Source organism: Manis javanica, chromosome 2, assembly GCF_040802235.1.
Source record: "Manis javanica isolate MJ-LG chromosome 2, MJ_LKY, whole genome shotgun sequence".
NCBI classification, from domain to species: domain Eukaryota; kingdom Metazoa; phylum Chordata; class Mammalia; order Pholidota; family Manidae; genus Manis; species Manis javanica.
In genome coordinates this window covers 61,951,394-61,964,467 of record NC_133157.1, presented here as the reverse complement: position 1 = coordinate 61,964,467, position 13,074 = coordinate 61,951,394, and the positions used below count along the sequence as shown (strand labels likewise).

Genomic DNA, 13,074 nt, shown 5'->3' with positions numbered 1-13,074 from the left:
TGGGATTGCATTGAATCTGTAGATTGCTTTAGGCAGGATGGCCTTTTGATAATATTAATTCTTTCTAGCCAAGATCGTGAAATGAATTTCCATTTTTTAGTGTCCTCTTTAATTTCTCTTAAGAGTGTCTTTGTGGTTTCTTTCACTTTCTTGGTTAGGTCTATTCCTAGGTATTTTTTCCTTTTTGATGATTGTAAATGGAATTGTTTTCCTGATTTCTCTTTCTGCTAATTCATTGTTAGTGTATAGGAATGCAACAGATTTCTGTGTATTAATTTTGTATCCTGCAACTTTGCTGAATTCAGATATTAGTTCTAGTGGTTTTGGAGTGGATTCTTTAGAGTTTTTATGTACAATATCCTGTCATCTGCAAACAGTGACAGTTTGACTTCTTTCTTACCAATCTGGATGCCTTTTATTTCTTTCTGTTGTCTGATTGCAGTGGCTAGGATCTTCATCCAGTACTATGTTGAATAAAAGTGTGGAGAGTGGGCATCCTTGTCTTGTTTCTGATCTTAGGGGAAAAGCTTTCAACTTCTTGCTGTTAAGTATGATGTTGACTGTGGGTTTGTCATATATGGCCTTTATTATGTTGAGGTACCTGCCCTCTATACCCATTTTGTTGAGAGTTTCTTTCATGAATGGATGTTGAATTTTGTTGAATGCTTTTTCAGCATCTATGGTGATAAATATGGTTGTTGTCCTTCTTCCTTCTTTTTGTTGATGTGATGGATGATGTTGATGGATTTTCGAATGTTGTACCATCCTTACATCCCTGAGATGAATCCCACTTGATCATGGTGTATGATCCTCTTGATGTATTTTTGAATTTGGTTTGCTAATATTTTGTTGAGTATTTTTGCATCTATGTTCATCAGGCATATTGCTCTGTAATTGTCTTTTTTTGTGGGGTCTCTGCCTGGTTTTGGTATTAGAGTGATGATCGCTTCATAGAATGAGTTTGGGAGTATTCCCTCTTCTATTTTTTGGAAAACTTAAAGAAGAAATGGGTATTATTTCTTCTCTAAGTGTCTCATAAAAGATTTTCTGTTTCTTCCTTGGTCAGTCTTGGAAAGTTGTGTTTTTCTAGAAAGTTGTCCATTTCTTCTAGGTTATCCAGCTTGTTAGTGTATAGATTTTCAGTATTCTCTAATAATTCTGTGTATTTCTGTGGTGTCGTGATTTTTCCTTTCTCATTTCTGATTCTGTTTATGTGTGTAGATTCTCTTTTTTTCTTAGTAAGTCTGGCTAGGGGTTCATCAATTTTGTTTATTTTCTCAAAGAACCAGCTTTTGGTTTCATCAATTTTTTGTATTGTCTTTTTCTTCTCTCCTTCTGCTGACTTTGGCCCTCATTCTTCTTTTTCCAGTTACAATAATTGTGACTTTAGACTATTCATTGGGGATTGTTCTTCCTTCTTTTAATAGGCCTTGATTGCTATATACGTTCCTCTTGGAACTGCCTTCACTGCATCCCACAGAAGTTGGGGCATTGTGCTGTTGTTGTCATTTATGTTTCCATATATTGCTTGATCTCTGTTTTAATTTGGTCATTGATCTATTGATTATTTAGGTGCATGTTGTTAAGCCTCCATGTGTTTGTGAGCCTTTTTGTTTTCTTTGTACAATTTATTTTTGGTTTTATACCTTTGTGATATGAGAAGTTGGTTGGTAGAATTTCAGTCTTTTTGAATTTACTGAGGCTCTTTTTGTGGCCTAGTATGTGGTCTATTCTGGAAAATGTCCCATGTGCACTAGAGAAGAATGTATACCCTGCTGCTTTTGGGTGTAGAGTTCTGTAGATGTCTCTTAGGTCTATCTGTTCTAGTGTATTGTTCAGTGCCTCTGTCTCCTTATTTATTTTCTGTCTGGTTGATCTGTCCTTTGGAGTGAGTGGTGTGTTGAAGTCTCCTAAAATGAATGCATTGCATTTCTATTTCCTCCTTTAATTCTGTTAGTATTTGTTTCACATGTGTAGGTGCTCCTGTGTTGGGTGCATAGTTATTTATAATGATTATATCCACTTGTTGGACTGACCCCTTTATCATTATGTAATGTCCTTCTTTGTATCGTATTACTTTCTTTGTTTTGAAGTCTATTTTGTCTGATACAAGTACTGCAACACCTGCTTTTTTTCCCTGTTGTTGGCATGAAATATGTTTTTCCATCCCTTCACTTTCAGTCTGTGTATGTCTTTGAGTTTCATGTGGGTCTCTTGTAGGCAGCATATAGATGGGTCTTGCTTTTTTATCCATTCAGTGACTCTATGTCTTTTCATTGGTGTATTCATTCCATGTATATTTAGGGTGATTATTGATAAATATGTACTTATTGCCATTGCAGGCTTTGGATTAGTGTTTAGCAAAGGTTCAAGGGCAGCTTCTCTCCTATCTAACTATCTAATTTACCTCACTTATTACATTGTTATAAACACTGTCTGGTGATTCTTTATTTCTCTCCCTTCTTTTTCTTTCTTCTCCACTCTTTACATGTTTGGTGTTTTATTCTGTACTCTGTGTATTTCTCTGGACTGATTTTATGAATAGCTGACTTTATTCTGTATTTAGTTAGTATTTGGTTGATCTGCTTTCTTTGCTGTGGCTTTCTTTTCTCTGGTGACAACTGTTTAGCCTAAACCATACTTCCATCTAGAGCAGTCCCTTTAAAGTACATTGTAGAGATGGTTTGTGGGAGGTGAATTCCCTCAACTGTTGCTCATCTGGGAATTGTTTAATCCCTTCTTCAAATTTAAATGATTACCTTGCTGGATACAGTCATCTTGTTTTGAGGCCCTTCTGTTTCATTGCATTAAATATATCATGCCATTCTCTTCTGGCCTTTTAGGTTTCTGTTGAGAAGTCTGATGATAGCCTGATGGGTTTTCCTTTGTAGGTAATTTTTTTTCTCTCTCTGGCTGCTTTTAGTATTCTGTCCTTGTCCTTGATCTTTGCCATTTTAATTATTATGTGTCTTGGTGTTGTCCTCCTTGGGTCCCTTGTGTTGGGACATCTGTGGACTTCCATGGTCTGAGAGACTATTTACTTCCCCAGATTGGGGGTTTTCAGCAGTTATTTCTTCAAAGACACTTTCTATCCCTTTTTCTGTCTCTTCTTCTTGTACCCCTATAGTGCGGATATTGTTCCGTTTGGATTGGTCACACAGTTCTCTTAGTAGTCTTTCATTCCAGAGATCCTTTCATCTCTCTCTGCCTCAGCTTCACTGTATTCCTGTTTTCTGATTTCTATTCCATTAACAGTCTCTTCCACCTCATCCAGTCTGCTCTTAAATCCTTTAATTGTTTGTTTCATTTCTGTTATCTCCCTCCAGAATTCATCCCTTGGCTCTTGAATATTTCTCTGTAGCTCCATCAGCATGCTTATGACTTTATTTTGAATTCTTTTAGGAAGATTGGTGATTTCAGTCTTACCATACCCTCTTTCTGGTGTTTGAGGGATTTTGGACTGAACAAGGTTCTTCTGCCATTTCATTGCGATGGGAGTGGTCGCTGGTGAGTGGCATGTGTGTCAGCTGGGAGAACAACGTCCCTTCCTGCTTGCAGGTCATCTTGCCCATCTCCTCTGTCTGTGCCAGTCAACTGCACACATGGAGCAGTCTCTCAGTCAATCCCCTGAGCTGCCATGTGTGGGGTGGCCCTCGTGGTGGCCTATGGCACTGGCTAGGGTCGCAGGCGAGTGGCATGTGTTCTGCCATGAATACAGAGCCCCTTCATGCTTCCTGAACTCTGCACCCATCTCTGCTGTCTGTGCTGGTCAACCATGTGCAGGGAGCAGTGTCTGGATTAATCCCCTGAGCTGATGTGGGTGGGGCAGCCCTCAGGATGGCTTAGGGCACTGGTGGAGGTCACTGGTGAGCCGTGTTTGTTCTGCTGGGAGAATAAAGCCCCTTTGTGCATCCTGGACTCTCCGCCTATCTCCGCTGTCTCTGCCGGTTAACCGTGCACAGGGAGCAGCCTCTGGTTCTGGGCAGGTTAGCCTTGTGCAGGGAGAAGCCTTTGTTAAGCTGTGTGGTTGCTGTGGGTGGGGCTGCTCCCTGGCTTTTCCGCAGCAATGGCGGATCAGCTGGTTTGCTTGCGGTTCTGGAGGGGGGGGAAAGGAATGGCAGGCTGCTTATTACGGTGAGGGGCTTCAGAGCTGTGTTGCCACTGAGGGGGTTAGGGTGCCTGAAGTTCCTTAAAGATCCCAGCCTGCTGGGCTGAGTGTGCCAGGGCTATTTTGACCACCTGTTAAACCCTTGTCCCTTTAAGATTTTTAAAGCACCTGCTTTTCTTTTGTCCCAGGGCAGCCGGGTGTGGGAAGCTATTCACAGTCTTGGTCTCAGATTTTGCTGTTCCACTCCTCTAATATCCAGAGCACCATGCAATGTGTGTCTGTGGTCCCAGGGCAGATTTCTGGGTATTTAGCAGTCCTGTGCTTCCATTCCCTCCCCACTCTGATTCTTTTCCTCCCGCTGGTGAGCTGGGGTGGGGAGAGTGCTTGGGTCACGACTTTGTATCTTACCCTTTTCCATGAGATGTTGGGTTCTTGCAGATGTAGCCTGGCTTGTGTACTGTATTTTCTGGTCACTCTTTTAGGAATTGTTGTATTTTCTGTATTTTCAAAATTTATATGGTTTTGGGAGAAGATTTTCACCAACCTACTCATGCTGCCATCTTGAGAATCTGTAGTCTTTTGTTTTTGGCTTTATGACCTAAAGGATTGGTTTTGTGACAATAATAATTAGAATAACTGATGTAGAATCTTTCCCACTTTAATCAGAATATGATTCTGATTGTGATTGCTGGGATTTTGGTTTGTAATATAGTAAAACGTCCATTTATTTTATAAAACCCCCAAGAACAGTTTTCCTTTTGAGTGACTGGACATATCTCTTTCCTCTAATGTTAAATTTATTTATTTGTATATTGTGCCAGAAGACAATGGCAAAAGATTTTGAGTGGCAGAAATACCGTATAATATTTCACACGTTTATACCCCCCAAATCACTTAGAGTATTTTACTTTTTCTTCCATTACGAAAGGCAGTAGGAAATTTTTTGAGTAGTATGAATATGTGAGAATGAGTGAAAATAATGAAGAGTTTCCACTAAAGCTATTCAATAATTTCAGATATTCCCGTTTGTTACTGTTAAATTAAAATAGCTATTGTTAATGGAATTAAGTGCCATAAAGTACCTGTGTGCTCTGGGCATGTTGTTTAGTAAATACAGCACATGGGAAATTTCATTTCAAGGGCCCAGAAAAACCTGGTTGCTGGTGTGATGGTTTCAGGTTAATGTGTAAATCCTCCCCACCCCCATCAGAGGTCTGAGAGTGTGCTGTTAGGAGACTAGGGTGCCTGTTAGTATCTTTCCTGTGTGCTCTGCCATGACTTGGACAGTTTGAGTGGCATAGGGAGGGGTTTAATTTATTACTGTTTATTAAATTACACTCACAGTTTATTATTGTTACAGGGGTTTGAAGTAATGAGTCAGCTGTTGGAGTGAAGTATGGGCCCTTAGGAATGGCATTTTGAACTCTCTTGGATGCCCTTATCAGACTTTAGCCTTGAGATTCAGTGCCTTCAATGCCTTTGTGACATTTAGGGGTTCTTTTTGTTTTGTTTTTTGTTTTTCATTTTTTTTCCTGCTGAATGTGGCTCTGTTTCCTCTGTTATAAGGAACGACCTTATATTATCAGCCTGGCCTCCTATATGGTGGATCCTTGGAACATGACTGTAGTGTCCTTCGCAGCATTGGCTATTACCTGGAGAGTCTTCTCTGCCTGGCTCCATTTATGAAACACCCGTTAAGAATAGTTCTACGAGGAGTAACTAATGACCAGGTTGACCCTTCGGTGAGTACTGAAGCCAAACCATGGTGTGATTTTTGTTTGTCTCTTGTGACAACCCAGCTTTTGAGAAACAAGTTCCTGATAAAGCACAGGTTTATTGTTGAATGTATTTGCCTTGCTATTTACTTTTGAGATTTAGATACAGATCGCCCTAGGAGGCAGATGAACCAAGACTTGTAGTCATCCTATTGAGTGACAGCTGTTAACATTCATCAAGGTGCCTTTCATGGTCGTGTCTAAGAACTTCCAGAACAGATGCTTGCAGTCTCATCATGGTTGACATGAAAATAAGGGTCTGTTGGCTGAAGTGTGTGAGGGTGGAGTTCTAAAGAGTTATGTGATAACTGAGGCTAGAAGGCGGCTGACAAATAATGTCTCCTTGACATAACTAAAGCATAATCCTGACTTACTGAGACTTTTGCCATGTGTAAACTTGAGGACTTTCTTCTTTTGAGAAGAGTTTGCAGATTTAGAAAAAGCACATTAGGGCAGGGAAGATAAATGTGAACTTTGGTAGTTTGTGGGCACCAGCAAACTTTATTAAGTGTGCTTTTTTTCCTGTGTGTATGGGGAAGTAATTTAAAAGACAGCTGGAATTTTCTTTGTGGCCACCACTGTTGTCTTAGTGCAGTCTAGGGTGAGTTTTTGGTGTGTGTGAGAGAGAGAGAGAGAGAGAGAGGGAGAGAGGTATAAGAGTAGTGCTGTGTAGGCCTGCCTTAGACCTCTCTTAGGGAGGAAAGCATCCCCATTTTTGGATGCTAAAAGATATCTGTCCAGAGAAGGTATCTTTGAGGACCACAACGTGAGTCCTAACTGAGGGCATTTTTCTTCACCTCTACGTATTTTGAACCAAGACCACTGAGTGGGTGGCTTCTGAGGCAGAGTGAAGTATATGGCTTTCCTAACCAGGAAAGACGAATTAGGTAGGGTAGTAAGCCCCAAAATGGAGACTGCTGGTATTCACCAAGACACCTGCTAGGTTAAAAACATGGTTAATGTGTTCTTAGATATTATAAGACTTATTCCTCAATTCTTGAGAATTCAGGTACATTAACTCTTTTCCCAGGATCCTGAGTACAGTGCAAATCAATATTCATAAAGGAATGTTGCATAAACTGTTTAGAATTTTAAACTAATTTCACTTTCACTTGATTGATTTTTTTTGCATTTTCTGAAAGATTGTAGGAAATGGGCCGTTGAGTTAAAAGTGAAAGATGAGTCCTTTATATTTTTAGAGGATGGTTAGGGGGAGTGCCTTGAATAATGGGAAAAGGCCCTGCAGTATATGGAGACTTTGGCACTGTGTGTCCTAGTTTTGTATATACTTTCTGTAATCCTAATAATCTTAAAAGCTGTTATCACTGGCAATATTTTTAGAAGTTTTATATATTAACAGTGACAAAGATTAGTTGATGAATTCCCCAGAAATAGTGCTTAACTCTTTCATGTGGAGTATTAAAAAAAATCTGTTTTCCTATGCTGCAGGACTGTCTGCTTTAGCTAGCTGCATGACCAAAATGACATTGGTTAGTACCTGGCTCCAGCCCAGGATAAAATAAATATACGTAATCCTGGATAAAGAGTAACTTCTTTAGCCTATGGCTTCTTCATTTCAAGCTTTCCCTTTAATATATGTTTCCCCATTGGTTCATGTCTGCATCTACTAGGTACACGAGGATGAACACGATGAGTTCTGCCCTTAGGGAACTTGGTCTCATGGGGTGGGCAGCTGTTAATGCAGCTAGGGAGACAACAAGGATGGATACCTCTGGGCTCTGCAGAGGTACAAACAAAGTACTGAGGCTCTGGGAGGCTTTTCTAGAGGAAGGGACACCCAGATTCAGTCTGGGTTTTAGGGAGATAACTCTGGAGGCGAGAGAAGGATGGATTGGAGAAGTGTCTACTGGTTTGGACATTGTGGAGATAAAAGTTGAAAGGAATGGACAGATACGAAAGAGGTCTTCAGATATGGAGGGAGAGTCTTCATAACTTGGCAGTCAACTGGGGGTGGGATGGGGCATCCACTTGATAGATAGAGATCAGATAAGAGTTTGGCACAGGAGTGAGGAAACTTGTGGCAGGATGATGGGTGAAGTGTTTGATTATGGTCCTGTTCCCTGAGGTACTGGTAGGTACATCCACATGGGGATGTCCATTTGGTGGTTGGAAATTCCTGTCTGGAGCCTCAGAGATAGGTCATTGGGACTTTACCTAGTGATAGTTAGAGCCCTAGGAGAATGAGATTGACCAGTGCCAAGGATGAACATTGCAGCTTTTTGGCTGAATTAGTCCTATTGGTGTTTTTCCTTTGGCCTGTCCAGTGTGGTGGTGGAGGTGGTGGAGTGTGTATCCGAATGGGCTTTTTGTGTTTGAAACTCCAGGTTTTACATTACGGTAGGTCCATGTGACAGCATGGGGTGGCTGTTTGTCCATGACAGCCATAGCTGGAGCTTGACAGAAGAGAAGAAAAAATGAATGTTAGAGATGTGAGTGGGGGAAGGGGAGCTGGGCACAGTGACTATGGAGGTAGAAGTGTTTGGAGAAACCATGCAGTAACTGAGTTCTAAGAATTAGCAGGATGATCCATGGAGTCAGTCTTTGCAGAAGTTGATTTGAGATTGGGCAGGGGAAGTTTTATTGACTTGGGAGACCAGTGTCATTGGAGTATAAGGATAGGCACAACTTGAGGAATGCGTGGGAAATAGAAATTAGGAGATTCTTCCTGAAGGTTAGGTAGGATGATTCTTTAAGAGCTGAGGCTGGGAATTTTTTTTTTAAGCAAGGGACACTTGAGGTTGCTTGTAGGCTTGTAGTGGAGAAGAAAGAATTAAAAGGGGTGGGGGGACTTAAAACTTACTCTTACACAAGTCCAGAGGGAATGGGTATCCAAAGCAGAAACGATGAGCCTTACACAGGAATAGGGATATTCTTCCTCAGAAGCAAAAGGACAGGAAATGGGGAGAAATTTTGAGAAGAAAAGTTCAGGAGGTCTCTTTGAATCTCAATGATTCAGCACCAGAGCCTCTGGTAGATATTTATTGGTGCCAACAGGCTGGTCAGACAGTCAATGAGGATTGCTTTTTTTTCTTTTTTCTTTTTGGTACCCTTCTGGAAGGTGAAAAGAAGTACAATTATGTTTGCTGTGTGCTGGGTACTGTTCTAGGTGTATATGTGCACCTAAGTATGTATCTGTATTTAATTCTTGTACCAACTCTATGAGGTGGGTGTTTTTATCAGTTTCAGACAAGAAGACTGAGAGGAGGTTTTTTCCCTATTCTGTTTGGATCTGATTAGGCCTGATCAGATTGACTGATTGATTGATTGGCTGAACTGAAGGGGTATGCCTTTGTCCTGAGGTGCCACTCAAGTCATACTTCCTTTTCTCTCCAAATGCAGTGACAGCTCAGTTTCCCTTAAGCAGAACTTGCAGACCACCTTCATTCTGCTAAAAGAAGAGTGGTGTGAGCTGGAGGAGACTGGAATGTGCCCTGTCCAGCCCCCACACCTGGGCTTATCCTTAGGCTTCTGTCTGACCCTCAGTGTCAGTTTGACTTAATTTTTTATGTCAGGTATAAGTAGGATGAGTCAGAAGGGATGCTGTGTTTTCTCACCTTTATTTTCCCTAGTGGCCATCTAGTTCCAGGGATCAAGTGGACAGAGTAACCTCTATCCTTGTATCCCCCAGTTTTTCCAGAATCTGGCTTTTCTCTAGCTGTCCTTGATTCTAGCCCAGACTGGATTATTCTTGGTTCTGGCAATCCCAAATGCATATTTAAAATTTTTGGGTGTTTAGCTTTAGCATTTCATGAAATTAGCTAATCTTTAATGGGTTTTCCTAGTAAATGCTTCTGACCCCCTGATCCATTATGAACGTGTTCCTAAGCTTCATAGATCATTTGTCCCTATAGTTAATTTTTCTGTGATATCAGACAATTTAGTTGGGGCCTCTTCATTATTATAAAACCTTACTGGAGTTGTATTCCATTGACTTTTAGCATGTTAGAGTTTGTAGCAACTTGAAGACAGACAGGTTGAGCCCCCTACCTTAGAGGCAAGGAAACTGAGACAGTGGGGATTTTCTCCTCTGAGGCCACACAGTTAACTGGAGGCAGAGCCTGCACCAGGACGAGGGATTTTTTCCTGCACCCCCTGCTCATGCTGCCTGCCCTCGCTGACTCCTGATAGGGTCAGCCCTTGCGGGACCGAGGCATCTGTTGTTCCACTGGGAACAAGGAAGGGAGTGATTTTTTTTCCCCAAGTTACCGTTGAGGCAACCTTTACTGCATGTTAAATAAGATGCTTTGAATATCAGCCTTAATACTTTATAAGGAATCCATAAATGTTTCAGAAAGGACCCCAGGCCTCCTAGGAGCTCAACAAGGAGGCAATAATTACAGCATTTGTCACAGCCTTACCATGAACTGTGGTTATTGGGGTTTGCACTGCTTTATGTAGTTTGAGGCTGTCATTCCCCGACCGCCCTGGCCCCCTTGTAGTATCACCACTTACCTCTAACTGTCTGTATGGTGGGCATCAGCTGGATTCTTAGGTAGCCTCAGCTTAGATTGAATAGCTCATTTGGTTTGTTTTGGCATGCAGTACCACCAGCTCAAATATTAAACAATGATTTTGGAAACAGTAATAAAAAAGGCTGATCATTTTCTTCCATAATGTTTATGTGTATAAGAATAAACAGAGGTCCTAGTTTGTTTTCTTTATGAGCCCAGCAGTTTCTCAGTCTTTTGGCATAATGCATGGGATGCTCACATGAGTCATAAGTAGGTTTATGATGTTGTAAAGGAGGAAAGAGGGGCTCAGAGAGGCCAGTGTTTTGTTTAATTGTGGTCTTACATTGGAGCAGATCTGGCCCATGCCCTCAGTTGTTAGCCAGTGTCTTTTTTACCAGTCTGCATCACCTACCTGCTTGCTCAACCTCAACTTGCTCTGTGGGCTGTTTCTTTTTTCTACTTCTCAAGGTTTAATTAAACTTTTTCTGACATAATTCTACAGGTTGATGTCCTTAAGGCAACAGCTCTCCCTCTGTTGAAACAGTTTGGGATTGATGGTGAATCATTTGAGCTAAAGGTAAGAACATGTAAGTTGTTGGCTGTATATATGACTCAGTGTCTGTGTATGCAATATTTGAAGCCACCATGTATGAGAAGACCACAGGACACATGAACCAAACATTACAGACTTTAGGCTGAAAGGGACCCTTTAGATGACAATAGCAGCCAGCAGGTGTATTGCACTTACTCTGTGTTAGGATAGGTAATGTGGTGGGCATTCTGCATACACTAACTCTTCTACTTAATAAGTAGTGGAGCCAGTATTCTGGCCATATTGCTTCTCTGATTTAGATCATTTGGATATAATTTGTGCTCAGAGCCTCCCGACCTGGAAGAAACTCTGATAACACTGAATACTTTAAGCTGTTTAACATTTCTGCTTTATAAATTGATGTTTTAAACAGGGGAAATGGCTTCATGTTCATTTAATAATGTAGAGTTTTGATAGATCAGTTGATTGCATAGGAAGAGAAAAGAGTTTTTGATGGTTAAGAAAAGGGATGGTCTGAGGAACTAAACTAAGCCAGTCACTCATTTTAAGGATGAAGAAACAGGTTCTGCTGGTGAAAATAAGAAGTGACCTGCCTGATTTTAACTGGAACAAGGTGATTCTGTGTCCACTACTCTTTCTGACACACTGTTGATTTGAAGGTGCTTTTGATCCTGAAGGGATTGACAGGCTAGATGTGAAAGAGCCCTCTGACTTGTAAGAAAGAGCCCCTTGGTGTGAACCAACCAGGTTGGGTGTCAGGCCATCCTCTCTTGCTAAGTCCTCACCTTTTTTTTCTTGCTGTGTGTGCAGATTGTGCGACGGGGAATGCCTCCTGGAGGAGGAGGTGAAGTGTTTTTCTCATGTCCTGTGAGGAAGGTCCTCAAGCCCATTCAGCTCACAGATCCAGGAAAAATCAAACGGATCAGAGGAATGGCGTATCCTTTGCATTTGGTTCAAGTTTCTTGTTTTTTTCTTGACTCACAAAAATAAAAATGACTCATAACAATTTACTTCTTCCTGGGATTATTTACATTTTAGACAGTGATCTTGGGAAACTCTTAACAGTGAAATTGTACTTGTTAGCTACAATCAGATGATTTATTATCTGCCTTACTGTGACTACATTGACAGATTGGTTGGTTCATTGGATGGTTGATTCTTTTGTTTCCAGTTAATTCTTAAGCAGACAGCTACAGTGTATGTGATACCCTCCCAAGGGTTTTGGCTTGGGGGCCACCAATGCACTGCAGTCCCTCTTGCAGAAGAGCTCATTGTCTGGTGAAGGAAACAAATATCCAATACATAATTCTGATTGATATAATATGTAAAGATATAAATGCATGTGCAATGGGATAGGGGAACTAGGAGTAGAGAGTGGTGAATTTTGTCTGGAGGATGTAGGATGGCTGAAATAATAATGAATGATATCTGTTACTTTTATGCACTATGGTAATCACTTTATGTACTTAATTTATGTTTAGTTTTTGAGAAGTGCTTTGTTGAGGTATGATTAACATACAAAAACTGTACATATTTAATATGTACAACTTGGTGAGTTTGGAGATAAGTATACTCCTATGAAACCATCAGACATCAATGCTATAAACATATTCATCACCTCCAAAAGTTTCTACTGTCTTAATATTTAAAAAGTTTTCAAATTTTTTATGATAACACTTAACATAAGGTTTGCTCTCTTACCAAAATTTAAGTGTATGACATAGACATGGTAGATGTCTAGGACTTAATCATCTTATGTAACTGAAACTTTGTATGCTTTGACATCTCCCTGTTTCCCAATGCCTCTAACGTCTGGTAACCGGTATTCTCCCTGCTTGAGTATGACTATTTTGCATTCCACATTGAAGTGGGATCATGTAGTAGTTTATCATCTGTGTCTAGCTTATTTCACATAGCACAATGCCCTCCATTTTTTACCCATGTTTTCACAAATGACAACATTTCTTTTTTTTTTTTAAGAGAATAATATTCCATTGTTTGTAAATATCATGTTTTTGTTATCCATTCATCTGTGGGTGTGTATTTAGGTTGTTTTCATGTCTTGGCTATTGTGAATAACACTGGAATTAAGAAAGGAGTGTATGTATCTCTTTGAGATCCTGGTTTTAATTCCTTTGGGCATATACCCAGAAGTGGGATTGCTGG

At 40.6% G+C, this 13,074-nt stretch overlaps 1 protein-coding gene across 5 annotated transcripts in view; it reads left to right on the top strand.

Moving 5' to 3' along the window:
* RCL1 (RNA terminal phosphate cyclase like 1) overlaps positions 1-13,074 on the top strand; it is an 85,693-nt gene that overhangs the window by 18,453 nt on the left and 54,166 nt on the right. For all 5 annotated transcript variants that reach the window (XM_073228574.1, XM_037019025.2, XM_073228575.1 and 2 more), the window contains exons 3-5: positions 5,675-5,850; positions 10,858-10,932; positions 11,719-11,843. In XM_073228574.1, the coding sequence (XP_073084675.1) occupies positions 5,675-5,850; positions 10,858-10,932; positions 11,719-11,843 (376 nt within the window). The remainder of the gene's footprint in view (positions 1-5,674; positions 5,851-10,857; positions 10,933-11,718; positions 11,844-13,074) is intronic.